Source organism: Apium graveolens, chromosome 6 (genome assembly GCF_009905375.1).
Source record: "Apium graveolens cultivar Ventura chromosome 6, ASM990537v1, whole genome shotgun sequence".
Lineage (NCBI taxonomy): Eukaryota > Viridiplantae > Streptophyta > Magnoliopsida > Apiales > Apiaceae > Apium > Apium graveolens.
Window position 1 is genome coordinate 10,515,487 of NC_133652.1, and position 23,474 is coordinate 10,538,960.

The 23,474-nt window shown below is 32.7% G+C and overlaps 1 protein-coding gene across 1 annotated transcript; it reads right to left on the reverse strand.

The window, feature by feature from the left end:
• Positions 1–8,493: 8,493 nt before the first annotated feature.
• On the reverse strand, positions 8,494–10,152 carry LOC141668882 (RING-H2 finger protein ATL46-like). The gene has a single exon (XM_074475926.1). The coding sequence runs from the start codon at positions 9,682–9,684 to the stop codon at positions 8,635–8,637; it is 1,050 nt and encodes a 349-aa protein (XP_074332027.1). The 5' UTR covers positions 9,685–10,152; the 3' UTR covers positions 8,494–8,634.
• Between the last annotated feature and the right edge of the window lie 13,322 nt (positions 10,153–23,474).

Below are 23,474 nucleotides of genomic sequence, written 5' to 3' on the forward strand. Positions count from 1 at the left end.
ATTAGAAAGAAAGCGTGATAGTAAAGTATCTACGAGGAGACCTCGTTGCTATGTCTTCTTGAAATGACTACCATTCTGCTAAGGATCTTACACTACTTATCACAAGCACGTATCATGATCTACTTATCATTTCCTTTCTTAACACATAAAGGTTATCATAATCGTTTTGTAACAGAATTTATATATAGGGTCTGTAGGCTATAGATTGAAATTACTTTTAATTTTCTCTTATAGACCGTAACAAACAAGTATCTCCTCAAAGTATGTAAATACATCTTCTTCTTGGTACAGCAGTTTAGAGCTTAAAACACAAACTTTAATGGCGTCTTGTACATCTTAAGATGGTATCAGAACATATCTTCCACATCGATTTCTTCGTCGTCCTCAAAGTTGAATCAATCTAGTTATCTTCTTCTCCGTAAGCTTTTCCTTGCATCTCTTACTTCATTAATACATAGATCTGTTTTTGTGACGAACGATTCATAGATTCTTCAATATTTCGTCATGATTGCTAGTTATTCTTCTTCGATTTTTCTTATCTCTCCCGATCTCTCTTGTTTTTACGGTATTCTCGATCTCTCTTGAATGAATCAATATTCCTATGTTGATGTTATTTTAGGCACGAATTCAATCATGACTACACCACAGTCTAATCGTAATACACACACAGAACATTACTTCCTCTACTGATCGATCTAGTCTTCAACTCATTAAGAACAATTCTCATCCATTGTATCTTCATAACAACGATCATCCTGGTATGATCTTGATCTCTAACAAACTATTAGGTTCTAAAAATTATGCTTCTTGGAAGCGCTCAATGCAAATTGCGTTGTCCGCAAAGAATAAGCTTGTTATCGTCACTGGTGATTATCCTGCTCAAGCTGTCGATTCACCGTTGTTTGTACACTGGAAACGTGTCAATGATATGGTCATTACCTGGATATTGAACACAGTTTCAGATGAAATCAGTAACAGCATGAACTATATGGATAGTGCTCTTAATGTTTGGAACAAATTAGATGAGCGCTTTTCTGCTATTACCGGCCATAAATATTATGATAACATCGAGATTTGTTCAAATTAGAGCAAGAAAATGACTCTATTGAGTTCTATTTCCACAATTTGAAAGGTTTTTGGGATGAAATTCGGGCTTTGGAACCAGTTATTACATGTACATGTGGAGCCACAAAAGTTTGGGAATCTCAGATTGAGAAAACTCGTTTGATCCAATTTCTGATGGGATTACATTCCAGTTACACTGCTGCTCGAGGTCAGATACTAATGATGAGTCATTGGCCTACAGTGAATCAAGCGCTTATGCTGTTGAAAAAGGAAGAAAAATAAAGACAAATACATAGGTCTTTTGTTCCTCTTGTCGCAATGATGGTAAACATGTCTAAATCATCTTCTGGTACTTACACTCCCAATCATTTCAGTGATCGAGCTCCACATCCAGTACAAGAATGTTCTCACTGTCATATCAAGGGTCATACAAAAGAAAAATGCTACAAATTAATTGGGTACCCAGCTGATCATCCAAATCATCTGAACAATAAAGGCAAACGCAGGTTTACTCCCCACCCATTCCAGAGTTAGACATCCTGCTACTGCTTTACAGGATTCTCCTTTTTGTAATGCTGATCCAAGTGATCATTCCTCTTCTACACCTCAGGTTGATCCTTTGATAACTAAAATGGATGCTTTACAGTCTCAGTTGAAATCTCTTATGCAATGCTTTAACAAGTCTCAAGGAAGTTCTTCCTCGGGTTCACTTTCGATTCCCTTCAGTACTGGACAGTACAGTCGAGCTACACACATTGCAGGTACTGCCTTTTCCTTGTTCTCTTCTATACAAATGCCTGATAATGTATGGGTTTTGGATACGGGAGCAACCAATCATATGTGTTGCAATATAGCTTATATGTCTACAGTCACACCACTTTCTGAACCTCTGACAGTTAAGTTTCCCAATGGTGAAACTGCCATTGTTACACACATAGGGTTTGTTTACCTCCATTTATTGTCCATGACTATCACAGATGTCCTTTATATACCATCATTTACCTTCAATTTATTGTCTGTCAGTAAATTGTCTTCTCAAATTCGGTCAACTATTCATTTCAGCTCCACTTCTTGTTATGTGCAGGACCAATACCAGATGAGGGAATTGGTTCTTGGTAATCTAGTTGATGGACTTTATCAATTACTCAACGTACCTTCATCTCCTCATAATGTTCTTGCTTCTCATATTGTCTCCAATTTCTCCTTCTGGCACAAACGGCTTGGTCATATACCATCTTTAGTCTTGTCTAAAATTCATAGTTTAGACATTCCATGTACTGTTAGCAAATGTAATCCTTGTTCTGTGTGCCCTTTAGCCAAACAATGTAAACTTCCATTCTCTACTAGTCTATCACAGGTTGTTAAGCCTTTTGACCTTGTCCATTGTGACATTTGGGGGCCATATCGAGTTTCTTCTCATACTGGATGTCGTTATTTTTTAACACTCGTTGATGATTATACTCGTGGTTTATGGACTATCCTTTTACTGACTAAATAGCATGCTAACCAGTCCTTATAAGATTTTTTTTAAATATGTTCACACTCAGTTTTCAACCACAATTAAGTGTATTCGTACGAACAATGGTGATGAGTTTATTAGTCATGATATGCCTGTTTTTTTGATGTCACAAGGAACTGTACACCGTACTTCTTTTCCGTATACCCTCCAACAAAATGGGAGGGTTGAACGGAAGCATAGAAACTTGTTAGAGATGTCTCGAGTCTTGATGTTTCAAGCTCATTTACCCGGCTCCTTTGGAATGAATGCATACTTACTTCAACATATCTCATTAACCGTATCCCAACCACTGTTTTGGGATTTGTTTCCCCTTATTAAAAGCTATTTAACAAGCCCCCGTCTTATGACCATCTTCGTGTTTTCGGGTGTCTTGCTCATATGACAATACACGATTCAGATAAATTTTCTCCTCGTGCCATACAAACAGTTTTTCTTGGGTATTCAATGACACAAAAGGGTTATAAACTCTATGATCCTTTAATAAAACAATTTCACATTTCTCGTCATGTTGTTTTTAATGAGAATATTTTCCCTATTCTTAATCAAGATGCACAAGGAGCAGTGTTGTTTAAACCTCCTGATTTTTTTTATGATAATACTTATTCAGCCACACCTTTAGCACCTGCTTCTGAGGATTCATTGCCTAACATCCCTAATATCAATCCTCCACCAAATATTTTTATTTCACCACCATCTGATATCGATGATGTTCCTCCCAGTGTTACAGATGACATTGTCCCTGACATCGTTCATTCATTACCTATCATCACTGTTCCTACTCGTGTTTCTTCAAGACGTAGAGTAGAACCTGTTTGGATGAAAGATTATGATATTTTAAAACAAACTTCTCACGGTTCAGTCAATACAGCAAGTACCATTCTTCTGAATTATCATATTAATCCTTCCAAATATAATTTTACTCACTATATTTTTCCTCAACCAATCTATGCTTGTGCTGTCAACAGTCGAACTCTTATACCTGAACCATTTACCTACAATCAAGCTGTGACAGATTACAGATGGGTTGATGCCATGGCCAAAGAACTTCTTGCCTTAGAATCAAATAACACCTAGCAAGTAGTCCCACTTCCTTCAAACAAAAAAGTGATTGGGTGTAAGTGGGTGTATACAGTTAAATACTTATCAGATGGTTCTTTGTATAAGTTCAAGGCACGCTTAGTTGCCAAGGGCTACACCCAAGTTGAAGGTCAGGACTATCATAACACTTTTTCTCCCGTTGCCAAAATGGCTACAGTCCGGACTGTTCTAGTCTTAGCCACTGTGAAACATTGAGATATACACCAGTTGGACGTTAATAACGTATTTCTTCACGGTGATTTACCTGAAGAAGTTTACATGGAACTTCCCAAAGGCCATCCTCTTTATGGATCTAACTATGTCCGTGTCTTATCAAATCCATTTATGGTTTAAGCAAGCATCGCGTCTCTGGTTTGAAAAGCTGGCCTCAGTTTTGCTTGATCTTGGATTTACTCAAACAGTTGCAGACTATTCCTTGTTTGTCTACAAAGCAAATGATGTTTTTGTTGCTGCTCTAGTCTATGTTGATGATATATTTCTCATCGTCACTAGCAATGAGTTTATTTAACATGTGAAGACTGTTCTTCATTCCACCTTTACTATTAAGGATCTGGGGAACAAAATATTATCTTGGTCTTGAGATACATAGAACTAGAGATGGTTTATACTTGCATCAATATAAGTTTATTCATGATCTTCTTGTTGAAGCTGGCTTAGAACATTGCAATCCTTTGTCTTTGCCTGTTGATGTCACTGTCAAACTCTCACCTACTGAGGGCGAGATTCTTTCTGAACCCACAACTTATCGCAAATTTGTGGGCAAACTATTATACTTAACAGTATCCAGACCTGACATTACGTATGTTGTTCATCATCTGAGCCAATTCTTATAGACACCTCGGGTTCCTCATATGATAGCAGTCCAGCGTGTTTTACGTTACTTAAAGGGCACATCTTATCAATGATTGTTTTATTCTGCCAATTTCATGCTGAAACTTGAAGCGTATTGTGACAGTGACTGGGGTTCTACATCGGATTCTTCTGGTATGCTTAAAAGCATCACAGGGATGTGTTTGACACTTGGTTCTTCTCTTGTTAATTGGCACTCTACTAAACAGAAGGTTATTTCACGATCAACTGCTGAAGCTGAGCTGAGAGCTATTGCAGACACTTCCTGTGAGATTTTTTGGTTTACTCTTTTGCTTAATGAACTTCAGGTGCCCCGGTCCCTACCTGTGGTCATTCATAGTGATAACCAAGATGCATTGGACATTACTGCACATCCTGTATTTCATCCAAATACTAAACACTTTGTTTTGGATTGCCATTTTGTTCGACAACAAGTTCAGTCTCAACTAATTCATCCCCGTTATTTATATTTCCAGTGCTTCTCAACTGGCTGACATTTTCACCAAAGGCTTGGGAGTTGAGATGTCCTGCTCATTGGCATTTACTTTCCAGATTGAATGTGTCTCATCCACCTTCAATCTGAGGGGGAATCTTACACTACTTATCACACGCACGTATCATGATCTATTTATCATTTACTTTCTTATCACATAGAGGTTATCATAAACGTTTTGTAACAAAATTTGTATATAGGGTCTGTAGGCTATAGATTGAAATTATTTTTCATTTTCTCTTATAGACTGTAACAAACAAGTATCTCCTCAAAGTATGTAAATACATCTTCTTCTTGGTACATCAGTTTAGAGCTTAAAACACAAGTTTTAATGGTTGTCTTGTACATCTTAAGAAAGGAAACATATAGTCTATTCCACATTGAAGATCTGAATCTGTGTGGTCTAAATTTTTTTACCAAATTCTAGGGAACTACCGGACCAAACAGGCATGTTTCACATAAAGTTGATCATTATAGACTGAGTCGATGTGTTGCACTGGACATACTGATAAGTGACCGCTCTTACAATTTCAGCAACAATTACTATAGTTTACACATCTTGTTCTCTCGTTATTCTGTACACTGTGACCAAATATCTGGTAACGTGTGCTATGAGACTACAATTGCTATGTGTTTATGTCGCAGCACCTTGTAAAGATAAAATATAATCTTAAAATGAAGACTAACTGACACTTTGTATCTCAAAAGTTTGGCTGAATCTCACTTTGGTACCATTACTTTTAATCTTAACAGTTTGCATCCTAAACTTAAAAAACGGTGATTTTTTGTATCCCTTTGGTAGTTTTGACGTTAATTCGGACGTTAACGTTAATTGTCAGAAGGGTATTTTCGATAACATTTTTATATTTCAGTTTCCATTCTAGAATTTTCCTCAAATCTTACTTTGCATCCTTGAGTTTTCTAAAAGTCAATTTATAAAATTTTATGGCTCACACGAAATTTTAAGAATTTTATAATACGATATTACATTATTTATAAAATTTACAAATCATAAAAGTATAAGTTATTTATGAATTTTAAGTATATATTTTAAGTATTGTACAATTAGATATCATATAATATTATATAATCTTGACCATTTAAAATAATTTAAGTATTAGGATTAGACTATATTTAATTATTCTCATTACGCTTATTTTATTTAGCTAATGATTATTTACTCTTTTTTCTTAATATAATACTACCTCCGTCTCATAATTGAGGCTAGCACAAATTATGGTACAATAATTGATTTTTAAAATTTTCTTTCTTTTTGTATAAAAATTGAACATTAAATTTCTATTTAGAAGAAAAGAATTAAAAAAAATCGAGGCAACTATATTTCATAAGAGTTTTTAAAATACGTGTCGAGTCCCCGTCGCCCAATTTAAAGAATTAGGTGGGTTAGAGGGAATATTATATTTCGACTTATTATATTTCATTTTAAATTATATCAAAACTTGAAAAAAGGAAATTAAATTATTTTAGATAAATTAATTTACTTGCTTAAAATAATTGTGGGATGCAAACGATTGACGTATAAAGTTACATATCTAAAATGAGATTCAAGATAAAATATGGGAAATTTAAGTTTGCATAATTTTTTTAAAAATATACATTACCAGAAATACTCTTCTAACAATAGCGTAAGTTTGCATATTTTTTTAAAAAATATATATTAGCAGAAATACCTTTCTGACAATAACGTTAACGTCTGACTTAACGTCAGAAAATGATGCTTATTGACGGCGTTTCTAAACTTTGGGGTGCAAACTATTTTAATTTAAAATATTAAACTTGAAGTGAGATTTAGCCAAAATTTTGGTATGCAGAGTGTAAATTAGTCTAATATGAAAGTGTATCATACAAAGCGATTTACAGAACTGAATCGCAAGGTTTGTGTTTTCGATGCAACAGGATCTGTGACATAACTTGAGTATCAGATCAATTGACAAAATTAAACATAACTTGAGCACTGCTACGTGATATTGACTTTAAATCCACACAGTTTGTACTAATCCATAGACCCTGGAAGCATTTTTTTTCATATTAATCGAGATTTTATGCAAATAGAAGTAAGAAAACTGTATCAGGCTGGGGAAAAAGCCTTATTGTCTGCAAAGCTAGACTTTGCAATTTTCAGAACTTTATTACAGTAATCTCTTCTGAAGCCCAACTAATATTTGACACTTACTAATGGCAATTTTTTAATTTTTTTTGAAAAGTTACCTGTCACCATACAAGATTCGAGGATGACATTGTTTGGTTTTTGTTGTTTGATGTGCTTAAAAAGTTGAAAGTATACCCTACTGGCTTACTTGCAGATCTGGAACTATCCTAGCATTTCTCTATCAAGAATAAACTGGGCCTGTTTTTTTCCTAGGTATATTGTTTCACAATATCTGGTTGTTAGGATATGTCTCGTGTGGCCGTTGGTATTCTTATGTGTGCAATTGAATAACATATCCTCTATCACTTTATCTGGTGGTAAGTCGTAACGGATCATGATATCATACTGGCCTATGACCCGTACGAAAACATAAACTCTGTTTTTTTATATTATAGTTAAGAGAGTAACATTTCTCATTTATCTGTTTTAAAATCCAAATATTGTTATTTGTTGTACAAAACCAACAACCAAAAACCAAAAACATGCTTAATTACTCGCCGCCTAGGGAAAAAATCGAAAGAGGGTGAACAAGAAGACACGCGATATCGCGCCCAAACACATGGTTCAAATTATGGGTGAAGGTGATAATTTAATGAAATTCAAATTCTGTATCAAGAAAATCTGGTGGACTTGTATCATTTTCATGTCAATTATCACTAGTAGAAACTAGAAACTAAAAAGAGAGTGCGATTTAGAATAGAGAAACAAAGGGCATTAAACTTGAAAGGAACACTCCATAACCCCACAATCCACCAACTATGACTCTTTCTCCTCTTCTCAACCAAATGTTTTAAAAATCATAGCTAATTATAAGCTAAAGGAGTACAGAAACTTCAACTTATTCATCATCACAAGACTCCCCTCCCACTATTTTCTATGGATCCCACATTTAGCATGGCCTGTGTAAATTTATCATAATATGTAGCTCTAAACAAACCCAATTCCCTCTTGCAAAAGCAATATAATACCCTCCATACATGTACATGTATATCTAATACCCTCCATAAAATGCTAATCTTCCATTGTATAGATAACATCTCAGCATGTGTAGTTGATACATAATGTGACTTCAACATGTGTGTCTACTTTACTGTCTGCCTAGAGCTTTTTGTGTGGTAGCTAATGCATTGTGTAAACCATAATTTTCTAGTATACAAGTTGTAATCATGTAGGTTTAAAGTTTCGAAACAAATAAATCAAGAAAGGCATTCCAAAAATCACAACTCTGATCAAGATACTTCAATTTGAATAAAAAGATGAAGTGCATGTTTGATATTTCCATCTTGCTGAAGGACGCGAGTTAAAAAAGCATAATTCACGATAATTCCCTTACTGAAAAAATTCAAAGAGTAACAAGAAAGTAAAAGTGTCGAAAAACTTTAATTATATCAATGAAAGGATTACAAACATGACAAAAATCTATCTATGCTTTTATGTAAGTTAAGTCCTAACAGTCCATGGCGAAGTTGTATTAGTGGAAGAACTAACCATGTGTGTATCTGCAAAATTAGAGAACTTATCTTTCCTAGGCCATAGCCAGATCTTGGAAACAGAAAAGCTCTCGCCTTTGCTTCTGTTGTCGATTTTCTTAAAATCAAAATCACCTTCACTTGAAGAATTCAAGTTCTGAACAGTCCTCCTTTTCACGGGCTTATCTCTGCTACTGGGACAAAATGCAACTTGCAATTCTGAATTGTCAACAACATATTGAAATGATCCCATTGAGTAACACCTTCTTGCATCCAAGTTACTGTTACTCGGTTCGGCCACTTCATTAGTATCAATTTTTGCTTCAACATTCGTGCTTCTAAATTTTCCAAGTCTAACCGAAAGCATCCTCTTTTCACTAGCAACCTCGTCAGAATCAGCGGGCTTTTGACCGCAAGAAACACCAATACGAATACTACCTGAAAACCCATCTTCATCTAATCTCGGATCATCAAAATCAAAAATTGGATTCTCCATCGAAAACCCAGGCATAAAAAGTGTTCCTCTACAAAGTGGACAACTCGAATTTGACAATAACCATGTATCAATACAATCAATGTGGAAAGCATGACTACACAAAGGAAGCAATCTCAGCTTATCAAGCTCCGAAAACTCACAAAGACAAACAGCACAATCAAACGGTTCTTTCAAACCCTTAATTTCCTTGTAAAGAAACACGGGTAGAGCATCTATAAAAGCTTGATCCAATCCAGAATCATGTAAATTAAATAGCTGCTGCAACTGTCTCTGGACAGATTCAGAACCAGACATTTCAGGGTATCGACTAGATTGCGAGTTCGATGAGGAAGATCTTTTTCTCATAAGGAATCTAACAAACAAGTGTAGTACACCACAAATGAAAAATATCACAGCTAGTACTACTATAACAACAAGAACTGTTGGACTAATTTTACTACCAGATGATGAATTACTATTAGTTTCATCAGAAGAGTTGCTCACAAGAAGATTTCTTTGGTTGATTCTAAGTTGAATCAAACGCATTTTAGCTAATACAATAAATCAAACTTCATCTACACACACAAACAGCCTCAAATATCAAGAATTTGAGATATAAACCTAACTATTTTACAAGAATATGAATCCTAATCTTGGTTGGATTCACAAGAAACCCTATTGAGTAAAACACACTTAAACATGTATAAAACTCAAATCTTGACTTTTCTTTAGGGCATAAACATAAACATACATTATAAATTAATAACAACTTGAACTTGAAACTTCAAAGGAGCTTAGCTTATGTATTGTATTATTGAATGGAAAATGAATAAATGAAGAAGAGATGTGTGAAGTTAAGCTTACCCCAGATGAGTTTTGGAGCATTTGCAAGACTTGAAAATCTTGAAGTGCATAAGATTTGGAGTTTGAGTTGAGAGTTTATTAAATTTGGGTCACGAGGGAGGAAGAAAGTGATTGAATTTTTTTTGATATTTAAATTGTGCATGACTTGGCAAAAATAAATAAAAAATACAAAAGGTGATGTGTATGAATTATGAAATTTGTATGTGCATGTGAAAAAGACCTTGGGAGTTGCGGTGTGGCTGACGAAAGCAGGGCGTGAGGAACAGAGCCACACACTACATATCAACTGCTCGAACCTTCCGATATCATCAGCGGGAAATGTTATTTTCGGATTACTATTTTTTTATTTTTACAACAAAAAATAGTGAAAAGATCGAATTATTCTTTTTTTTATCATAGATAACCGCATGCGCTATCCTTCGGTGCGTACTGGATAAATCCGATGGACTCACGTAATAGCCTGCAAATCACATGAACCAAAGTAAATCGTATTTAAACGACAAACTCTGACTCATGAATCATAATTATAAATTCTCCTCCCTTGAATTCGAACCTGTAACTTATTCTTGTATTAATTTGGTTAGGAGTGATTTATGTGTATTAAGGAGTTAGTTATGTCATTTCACCCCTCAGTTCTGAAAATAAGAAATATCTATGTAAATAACATTTCCTATCATTAGTATATGTTATTTTCAAAAATACAATTTTTTTTAATAAATATTTCAAAAATATTGTCAGTTTTAAATTTATTTTAAAAAATACAATTTTTATGTTTCTTTAAAAAAATACAATTTGCAATTTCTGCAAGCTGTTATACAATTTTTATTTTATTTTTTTCAAAATTGACTTTAAAGTTGATTCGGTTGCAAACTAGAAACGTAACTAATGCAACCTTAAAATCAAAAAATTTCAAAATTTGAATTTAAGCTGCATAACAGGTTGTAGAGTTTACAAATCGTATTTTTGAAAATGAAAGTTAACAAATTGTATATTTCAAAAATAATTTTGAAAATGATAGTATTTTTGAAAATAAATTTAAAAATATAGGTATTTTAGATAATTTCCCAAAAAAATATTGTATGGGATATGTATGGTTCATAGTTTGTTAAATATTTGAGAAGAAGCCGAATGAGTCTTAATTATTATTTGTATGAAAAATGATTTTCATAAATTTTCAATAAAAATAAGAATTAAGATATATATTTAAAATTCGGTGATCTCTAAAATAATATCACCATCTATACCATCTATTATATATATAATAGAGCAAATAGGGGGTTGGGTGAGATAATTTATTCAAAATTACTAATTTAGCTCTCATTAATAAATAGAAATAATTATCGAATTTAATATCATGTATTAATTACACCTAAGTCATTATTACTCCTTATTAATAAATACAAATATTTGTCATATTTAATAACATATGTTAATTATACATAACTCATTAATATTAATAATTTATATATGTTATCATTTATCATTGAAAATTTACAACCTATAATTTGATATCTAAAATTTCTTAATAATTTCCTATATATAGACTAAATTCTTATTTTTTTTGAAAACTCTATATAAAATAAATTTATTTTCAGCAAATAAAATTAATATGTTAGCTAATCTGAAAATGACAATATTAGTTTATCAAGTATTAAACCCAAGAAATATAAGAGATATTATGTTTGTATACTAATAAAAGAGTGGGTTATGAGGGGGTTTATAATAAAGTTGAGATTCTTATTATATGACCAAAACAAATATAAACTAATATTTGTTTGAAGATTTTGAATATATATGATGAAATATTAAAATATCAAGTTCATTGGGGTTACATCAATGTTTTACAATAGTAAGGTGAATCATTTTTTTCATATTAACCAATTTAAAGATTTTTCAGAGGTATAAGTAAATGAGTTAAAAGATTAATGCAGTGTTACGGAAATCAATAATTTCGCTAATAAATTGTTAGAAGGCAACCAAATGATATTATAGAGCAAAATCGGAGCATACAACATTTTTGCCATTTTCGGTCAAAATCGGCGATTTTCTTGCAAAATCGGCAATTTTCCGGTCAAAATTTGACGAACCAAACATACGATTTGAGGCTCTGAAGAGAAGAAAAGTAAGAAGAAATGTACTCAGCATTGAGTTGGTGAAGAGAGACGATTTTAAATGAAGAAATTAGATAGCCGTCGAATGGAAATTGGAAAGATAAGAGAAGAAGAAGAGAGATTCGTAAAGATGATTAAGACTCTTATTATTTTAATGAATAATGCACACAAAATAATGCTATAAATTGGTATGGATGTACAAATGATAACATGACAATTTTACACATCTCATGTACAATTAGTTTACTTATATATTTTAAAAAATATATAAAAAAATATGTCTGATTTTATTTCAATTCAAACATTTAGATAAATTCCCAATTTTCGATAAATCGCAAATCGGTAGTTCAACCGATTTAGTCCAATTTTCAATTTCCATAACCATGGATTACTGACCTAATTATTAATATATTTATCATAAAAATGATGTATATTGAAAAATGTATTCATATTGTCAACTGTACAATATTATATTCAATATGTCGACTTTCATATTCAATCATTACATTTTCTACTAAGGAAAGTAAGAATTACCTCATATTCATTGTATTTTATATCACTAATTGTACCATGTAAATAACTATAATAACTCTTTAATTAGCTCCGTAATATTTCATTGTTATGAGTTGTCTCTTATGAGTTGTAATTATTTTAATGAGAAATGTGTGATTTCATTTGTATCATATTTTGATTGTATATTTCGATTTCATTGCCGCATATTGAATTCATTTTGATAAAAAATACGTTAAGTACGACATCGATCTCAATTTCATAAAATAATATATTTAGTTAATCGATTCATCAGGAAGCAATATGAATATATCATCGATAATTATAATCAAAATAACATCAATTCACGTAATATAGAATATGTCCGTGCATTGCACGGGTTATAGAGCTAGTTTGAAATATTAAACCCGTAAATTGGGGTTTGAATTACAAAAGTGCATCACAAGACCCAAAAATCACAATCGGAGGGTGCCCTCACAGGCCGCAGCTCAGCTGAGAGCTAACACTGGGTGCCAACAAGTGATTATTGCCACTGGGTGATAACAAGTGATTATTGGCCACTGGGTAATTCATGCTGCTAATATTTTTTTTTGACGAAAAAGGCTTACAACCTTATAAATGAGTATTTATTCTCATAAATTTCCGGGGTGAGTGAGAATCGTATCCAGAAATCGGGAACGACAGAAGATAGACTTTTAACCACTTAAATTATCCAACCATACTCAATTTAGTAAAACCCATTGCGATGTATATAGACCTCTGACATTTGGAATACCAATTTTTCTTGACTCGTCCAACTATATTTGATGAGAATATTCCTGCAAGTCAACCTCCTAAGTCAACTAAACATACTATTATTCTTCTAGAAGAAAAGTTAGTTAGTACAGCTGTAATATTTTGATACATAATATGCTCTGTAGTCTTATACACATCAGGAATTAATGTAACAAACAATTTTTGTTCTTGTTAGGTCCCGTAAGAGGGTAATATTAAACTGGAAGGGGGGTTGAATAACTTAATTACCAATTTTAAAATTATTTTGGCGTTTTAAAATAATTTATCCCTTTTTAAAACTTTACCAAGTAGTTATGCAATTTATATGTGCGGAAAATAAAGTGCAAGAAAATAAAATACCACACAGTGATTTTATCCTGCTTCGCGATGGCTCAATCTCTAATAGATTCGCTCACCCCTACGTCCAGTCCCCGAACTCCTCTCCCGAACTCGGGATTTCGCTTATAATAAACTCGTTTCTTTAGCAGGCGGAAAAATCTTTACACTCTTACAAGTATTTGTCTTGGTGCGTAACACAAGGGTTACCACCTCAAAATAAATGTAATACCTACACAACTTATTTTAGAAAATAACTCTCCGCTATTTCTTCAAAGTTGATGTGGAATCCTTTGTGTGGACTTGGCTTCCTTAGCTTTTATCGATCTTGAATCTTAGTGATCCGGTCTTGGGTCTTTCCTCTTCTTCACGGTGCAAAGACTACTAACTCCCTGTTAGTACGTCTAGGACTTGGGTCTCTTAAAACAAGAATCACCTCACGTCACTTCAACTCACTACAAAACTAATAAGACAATCCACAAAACAACAAGTATAGAGAAAAGGCTGTTTTGAACTAGTCTGTTACTGCACCAGCCCATAAGATACTATAATATTCAAATAAGAATATTAAAACTAAATAGGTATACTTGACTTAAGATAATAAGTAATAGTCCAAGTATATTTATAATTACTCCTTTATAGATTAAGTTAATTTTTGGAGTAATATGATAAGTCTTTTATGTAAAGCACTTATGGCTTATAACTTTTTTTTGTATTCTTCTTCTTTATATATATATTTATGAATCGAAAGATAACTTAATTACAACCTCGGAGTTGTAATTATCCTTTAAACTTGTTGGCTTAAGGATTTAATGTATACTTGTGTATTCACGATTATATAGTCAAAGTATACTTTTAACTTCAAACACAATTTACAAGTTTTATTAATCTTAGCCAAGATCCAAATAAATTAAGTGCAAGTAATTGGCCTAAGATTTGTGCCTTTTAAGTTTAGATGAATAATTACGAGTAGTTTATATATATCGGATTATAACCACACGAAAAACTAAAGATGTTATAATGGGTTTATACGATATGTCTCGTAATTGTTTATATACACGATATGTGTTAGTCAAGGTCCAATTAAATAAAGTGCAATTAATTGGCTAACTTGTGGATTTGATTCGTCTTTAAATTTAACGGATAAGTACGAAGTGTTTATAGATCGATTTATAATCCCCCGGAACACTAAAGATGTTAGAAGGAATTATACGATACTTCATAATATTTGATGTGCATAATATTTGTCAGCCAACATCCAAATAAATGAAGTGTGAGTAATTGGCTTACTCGCGAACTTAATTCATTTTGATATTTGATAAATTACGAAGTGTTTATAGATCAATTTATAATCCCCGCAACACTAAAGATGTTAGAAGAGATATACGATACTTCGTAATATTTTATGTGCACGATATTTGTTATCCAAGATCCAAATAAATAAAGTGTGAGTAATTGGTTGACTCATGAACTTGTGTCAAATATAAACTTGCCCTTGGAGATTAAATATTTTTCTTTATAGATCTTCTTTTTGAACTGAATTTTTGAAAATCAAGCACTTATTCGAAGTTCGAGTTCGAATCTTAGTTCTCTTTTCACTTGAGAACTTTCTTTATAAGATATCTCGTATTAGAGTTTAAGATGAAGTAGAGAAGTTAAGTACAAAACTGGAAAAAAAACTCATATAAGAAGCTAAAAGTTACCACTTTTGGGAAACAGTCAAAAAAGTTTGTCGGAAAAATTCGTTGGAGGTTCGGCCGGATTTTGGCACTTTGGTCAAACTTGGGCAGCCCTTCGGGAGGCCGGAGAGTGGAAGTGGATGAGCTCACTTGGTGGGATGAAGTTTGGTTGGGTGAATTAAAGCTTGGATTTCAAAACCTTATACATATGTATATATATCTAAGAGGGAGAAGGTTTTTGAGAAAAAATATGTGTTTAGAATTTGAAAGAAATGAAGAGAGGATACTTCTTAAAAAAATCTCAGAAATTTGTGGCTCTTTAGCTTGAAGAAAATGGGTTGGGGTGGGGGTTTATTTATAGAAGAAGTTATGTGGATTGAATGATGGAAATTTATGGAGAATGGATGGTGGATGATGTAAGTAACATGTATTGATGACATGGAAAGCAAAGTGTGTTAGTTATGTTTCTTTGACACTTGACATATGAGACAAAAAAAATTACGGAGCTTCAAATCTCAGCTGATTTATGAATATAATAATTTCTTTTTCTTTTTCTTTTAATCATTATTTAATCACTTAATTAAGTATTAAGTACCATTAAATATAACCACCTTAAAAACTCCTAAATAAATATCATAAAAAATATGATAAATATATAAATATTATAAAATGATGTCCTGCAAATTTTGGTCAACCTTGGTCAATGGTAACTAGGTCAAACGTGGTAAACTGTGGGACCAACTACCTCGATTTTTGTACCTAGACAAAAAATTTTGAAATGTTACGAAATTTCTACCATACTTATAAAATATCATTTAAATGATTCATACCAAATTTCAAGTCATTTTAGCATATGAAAATATTTTATCTAAAATTAAAAAGATTGTGTCAGCTTTCGCGTTCGAGTAAAATATCATTGGTCTTGAAATGAAAGAGATGGATCTTTTGACCAAAGATTTGACTTGAATACATACTTAAAATATATTTCCTAATATATAAAAATATATTTGGATGGTAAGAAATATTTTTGAGTATTTTTGAATAATTTTCTCCGAGAAATGGCGATTTTACGAGACAAGAGAAAATTACTATAAATATACATGGAATGGGTTATAAAACTGGATATTAATATTCCAACCATGAATATTAATAAACTTTGACTAAAACTCTTTTTATTGATGTGATAATATATTTGAAGCGAAGGGTGAAATATTTTTGATATAGCACGAGACCTCTAAAGAATATTTTCGTAATATTCCTTTTTCGAGTTTGTCGCTTTATTGATGTTGCAACAGATATTTAAGAAACATCATGTCTTAATATTTATTCTTTGATCATATTTCCCATAAAAGATATAGTTTTGATATTTTGGAAAAATGGAATATCTCGTTTATAGTTATATCTGTAATATATTTGAAAATAATTTTGCTAGTTTGACATTTTGACTTTGATTTGGATCAATTAAATTCATGTCCTAATGGAGAGGATATACATGTATTTAAATTTTATGTTTAATCGTAAAAATACCAAAATAAATAACATATCGAAGATATCCTTTCAGTTCTCCCCAATATTCATCTCTCTACTTTCTTCTTCTTCAAACTAAAGTAATACTCCATTAATGGAGCTGACATGATATCGGAGTTAAGATCTATGTATACTTCATTTCATTCCGCTGCTACTATTCGAATTTTTCGAGAAGCGTTTGTGTGATCTCAATCGTTATCGAATCGTATAATTCCGTACAATTTCAAGCGTTCTGTATAATTTCAAGCGTTTCATACAGATTGAGTGTGTTCACAGTTGTTCTTCATCAAATCGTGATTGTTTTATCATCAATTTCAACTCTACAATGACGTCATCTCCATCTTACCTGAAGGTTGCCTCTGGTAATGTTTCAACATCCGCAAATGTTCAAGTTATTGATGCATCTCATCGGTATTACCTTCATCCTTCTAATCATCCAGGTTTGATATTTATTACTATCACTTTGAATGAGCAAAACTATAATCAATGGTTTAGATCTATGAGAATTGCTCTTTCCTCTAAGCTAGAGTTAGGTTTTGTGGATGGAACGTATGATAAACCTGTTAATGCTGCTCTTTTTTTACACCGGAATCGATGTAATGACATTGTAATCTCATAGATTTTAAACACCGTTTCATTTGAAATTCGTCAGAGTGTTATGTATATGTCTAGTGCTAAAGACATTTATGATGATTTGTACATAATATTTTCTCATACAAATATTCCTAAATTTTTCAATTTAAGAAAAGAAATTGCATCACTAAAGCGAGAGAACTTGTCCATATCTACATACTTTACAAAATTTAGGAATCTAAATGATGAATTGGATGCTTTCTCAATTGTTCCTCATTGTGATTGTGGCAAATGCACTTTTGATATCAATATCAAACTTGATATTATTAGTAAAAGTAACAAGTTATCACAATCTTATGAGACTTTCTGAGCAATATACTACACTAAGGGGTCATTTGTTGCTTATGACACCCATTACTAGTCTCAGTGCAGCTTACAGTCTTTTGCTGCAAGAGGGATACCGTCTTTTGCTGCAAGAGGGAAATCAGAGGGAACTAGGTTATAGTCCTTTTGTATTAACATACTATGTTGCTCTCTCTGTGAGGTATATTGACAATTAAGGAGGATTTGTCAGTTTTAATAATCAAAACAGGACTACAAGACAGGGTAATGACAAAAGAGTTATGCATGATACTTCAATTTTGTGTCAACACTACTAGAAATAGTGCATACAACATCGGTACTTAAACATCGGCACGTAATGCACCCGATGTTAAAAGGGTTTTTAACATCAGTTTATAATTAAGCGATGTTTATAAGAATTTTGACATCGGTTTCGTATAGTAACCGTTGTCTATGTTCAAATATTAGAAATGCCAAATAAACATTTTTAACTTTGACATCGGTTGTTTTTACAAGTCGTTGTCTATAACCAATTCTTAAAAAAATGAAATTTAAATTATCATTTTTCTCCAGTTTCAGTATACAATTTTCCCACCTTAACTAAAAATTTCCCCCCTTCAACTCATTTTTCATTTCCTTTTTTTTTAGAATATCTCCCCCTTTGCCCCCTTTACTCACACCCGACTCTCTCTCTCTCTCTCTCTCTCTCTCTCTCTCTCTCTCAAATCACCATTGTAGCTTTCTCTCACAAACATCGACTCCATCTTAAACACCATGATTGTTCCTTTCAAGCCTCGACTTCATCTCCCTCATCTCTCATCTCTTTCTCTCCTTTTTCACCCTCCCTCCCATAAACCCCCTAATTAAGCTCCAAATCGAGCTTTTTCTCTGTATTCTCTCTTTCTCTTTCTCTTTTTTCTTTCGTCTCTCTCAGCGTCTCACTCTCCCTCTCCCATGAACACATCTTAAACACTAATTTACCCTATTCTAACAATTTAGTACTCATAGTTTCACAAATTCAAATCACAAACCCTAATTCGGGCCTTGGTGAAAGCGATTGAGGATATTTGATGAAAGGTAAGGAGTTTGTCTTACTTATGTTTATTAATTGTAGATGAATGCTCTATTTTTTAGTTTATTGTAGATACAATTTATTATACTAAGGAATTGTTTATATTTTTAGGATGGGGAAAGTTTTAAAGTTGATGTTTCGATGGGACAGAGTTGGAGACAAGATTTTTTATCAATTTCTCAAGTTTTTGGTGGTGTACCACACCACGCGTTTCATTTTTATTTATTTTATTAAGTTAATTTGGTTTGTGTAATTTTTATTGAATGTTGAATTTGTGGTTCAATTGATATTTTAATTTAACTGAACTGAGTTGACCTAGGTTTTAATTTTATGTAGAGGTGATTGTAATTTGGTAATTTAAGGTAGAACAAATGGAGTCTAATTCACAGAGAAGGGGTGGAGGAAGTATGGTTCCGATATCGCCATCGCATACTCCGAGGTCGACTGACAAGTAGATGAGAGATCTACGATCGGATGGAGGAAATGTGACTTATAAGCAACACGATAATAAAGAAAAAGGTGTTAATGTTCAAGACATTCTCAGATGCATGTACATTTCTAGGTTATATCTGTTAATTGCGTAATTGTACTTGCTTGAGTATGTATTTATCTGAATGATTGATGATGTGTTGTTTTAAGGCCTTTGAGTGAAAATGAAATTAGAGCACATACACCGGTTGTGATTTCGTGTACTGAGAATAGGAGAGAAGTTTGTTCCGTTCAGACGATTGCTAATAAGCAGATTGATAGAACCTTCATGTTTGATAGGGTCCGTAATATATGTCAAATACAAGTTTATTCTATACTGATTTTGCTATTTTATTATGGATGATGTATCCATTTGAGTTAATATGGGATAAAATATTTAGGTTTTTGGCCCAGTATCGCAGCAAAAGGATCTGTATGAACAGGTTGTATCTCCTATTGTTTATGAAGTTCTCGAGGGTTACAATTGCATTATTTTCGCTTATGGGCAGACTGGAATCGGGAAAACTTATACAATGGAAGGAGGAGCGAGGAAAAAGGTTATTGTTTGTGGTAACAACAATATCTTTTTAATGCTATATTAGTTTCTCTGTAGCTAACAGTTCATATATTTTATGTTCAGAATGGGGAGTTTCCTAGTGATGCAGGTGTTGAGTAGCATGAAAGTTACTCATCTTGAGAGATAACTGATCCATTGGCTCCTGAGGAATGTTCAAAATTTATTGAGGACAAATCTAAAAAGCCCATAGCACTAATTGAGGATGGGATGTTTGATTCCTGTAATGAATTAATCCTGTTTTACGTGCTTTTTCGTGGAGAATATGTTTTCGTAATAATAAATGCCCAGTGTTTGTGTGCGTAATTGGGGACCGTGGGTTTTTATGCTTATATTATGTTTTAGCATCTTCTTTTGCTAATATCAAGTGTTTCTCTAATCTCTAAATTTACTTTATCTACTTTGAACTGCCTTTTTTAAAATTTTAAATTTTATCAGCATTCAATGTTATTTTTTCACAGAATGAAAATGTTCCTTTCTCGGTTAGGTGCTTATGTCTTTTAACGTAGTGTTAGAAAAGGCAAGTGGCGCAATTAAATAAGCACTCTGCAATTCAGGGAATAAAAAGAATGTTTGAGTGTGTATAAATTAGTTTGTGTTGCCTCATTATTATATAGAACTTTGTGTTGATACTTTATAAAGTTTATCCGAACTTTTCTTTCAATCTTCAAGCAGAGCCTTCACCAACAACTGGTTCATTTTTCAATTCGCAACTGATGCATGGCTTCAGTGGTTCGGTTGCATTATCGTTAAGCGGAAATTGCTCCAATAGCGATTCTTTTGATGAACAAAAATCCAGCTGCTTTGAGTTCAAACCTCATGTTGGTTCTAATTCAGTTTCTGGGCTAACAACATCAGGACATCCGGTATTTTCCATGTTTATTATAGCTAGTAATTATCTGCTAATCATTATTCAGTTTAGACATGCATTTTTGGAATTATTTTTATTCTATAAGTATTTGATATTTAATCAGGGTTTTGAGAGATCTAGCTACCATAACTACTACATTTGAATACCATAAAATGATTTCCTAGCATGTATTTTTCTTCCCAAGATTTGTATATGTATTTGACCGCATATAAATGCCAATTTGAACGCCATTCTTCTTATAATGTCTTTCTTGATTTTTCAATATTTTCTCAGATGAAACTAGGTTCTAGAATTTACTTGCCTTTATATCACTGTGCCATAATAAAATATCTTTGTTTCAGATACTTTTTTAATACAATCTGGATATTGATAGATAAACTCCATTTGTGTGCGAGTTCCATTGACATATTGATACTTATTGGTATGAAATTACTTGTTGGTTGCCTAACAATTTACCATATATTAAAGGTTTCATCGGGTTTTTATCAGCAGAAAAATGATCATCTTGAACAAACTCAAAATCAATGCTAGTTTCAGTCATATGTATCGAAACTTATTGGGATCATCACTGCCACGACTAACCAGGTATCCCTCTGTAAATTTATGTAATTTTTACTTATCATACTCTGAAATTTATTTATACATTTATTAAGATACTTGGTATGCATTTGTTGCGATTTACTTGTAAAGGTATCAGTATTTAGGTATAACTGCTTCATGCATGACCAAATGTGTATATTCTCGGTGTTCATGTGAGATTAGTTTTGCATCTTTGAACACATTTGATATTCTTTGGGGACTTATTGGACCTCAAAGAATTTTCGGGAATCTTGGCATGAAAGTCCTCTTATTGCATGAAATGGATGATAGTGACTTTGCAATGTTTTCTCATATAATCTGGCTGGTAAATTGCCCAAAGAAACTTGAAATCACTGCTATTCACATCAAGCTTCGCGCAACAGGTGGAAACAAGACAAAGTCTCGTGGTCCTGGTGCTCTGATGTGGATCACTCCACGGAGAAAGTAAAAACAAAAAAAGGGATAAGAGAAGAAGATGATATTTCAAAAGAACACGATCAATCCAGAAATGTGAACTTTGAATCTCAAATTGCTTAGATCAATCCAGAAACTAAGTAATTTGAATCTAACCTTCAAAATAATTCAGTAATTGAAGTTTGGAGAAAAGAAAACCTACTCATATTTAATCTCAAAACACAAGGTTTATATCATCCATTATCTCCCTTAAAAGATTACATGAGAGGGGTATTTATAAGCTTAGACTATTAGGTCACACACACTGTAGATGGGGTGAATACAGTGTATAATACAATCAAATCGAACTATAATATCTTATGTAACAGAAAATAAACTTTATTAAAATAATAAACTCTGTTACAGTATGGAACTGTTACCTCTCAGTGATGAACAAATATCACGAGAGCTGCTATGGTTACAATGAATAATCTTCTCGAATATGATAACACTTATAGTGTAAACCCTATGTCTGTGTTTATATACTACACAGTTACAAGATAATCGCTAATTGATATGGAATATAATTCTGCTTCCTAAAATATATCAATCAGATATCTTTTCTTCCAAGTATTCCATTCTTCACATAACTCCTTCTTCATGCATATCTCTTCTTATGTTTATCTCGATCTTCTTTCCTTTAATCATCTACTGTCCTTATCTGAACATACTCCAGCACTTAAGTTCTGATATCTAACTTCTGATGATTATCTCCTGATAATATAAGTACTGATATCCTTAAGTCCTGACTTCTAGTATAAGTACTGATTAATGGTTAAGTACTGATTTGTCCTGTTAAGTAAGATCTGAAATCTAAACATAAATCATATTGTAAGTCATATGTCATAGACCTATTTGTATATTCGAGGATTCAACTCAACTCAAATAAGAATGTAATAAGTAAATAGTGGATCATCCTTACCTTCCATATGGGATATTCAGATGGTCTCAGTATGGGAACTCTGATAGTCTCATACCGACTTTGGATTTGTGTCTTTGGAGGTTCTTCAGTTTTTGTAGGCTTAGTTGGAGTTTCTGTGTCAGACATGATTGTGTTTGGATCTTTAACTGTATGTGTGTTAACAGATTAGCTCTGATACCACTTGTTAGGTCACACACACTGTAGAGGGGGTGAATACAGTGTATAATACAATCAAATCAAACTCTAATATCTTAAGTAACAGAAAATAAACTTTATTAAAACAATAAACTCTGTTACAGTATGGAACTGTTACCTCTCAGTGATGAACAAATATCACGAGAGCTGCTAGGCTTACAATGAATAATCTTCTCGAATATGATAACACTTATAGTGTAAACCCTATGTCTGTGTTTATATACTACACAGTTACAAGATAATCGCTAATTGATATGGAATATAATTCTGCTTCCTAAAATATATCAATTAGATATATTTTCTTCCAAGTATTCCATTCTTCACAGAACTCCTTCTTCATGCATATCTCTTCTTATGTTTATCTCGATCTTCTTTCCTTTAATCAACTACTGTCCTTATCTGAACATACTCCAGCACTTAAGTTCTGATATCTAACTTCTGATGATTATCTCCTGATAATATAAGTACTGATATCCTTAAGTCCTA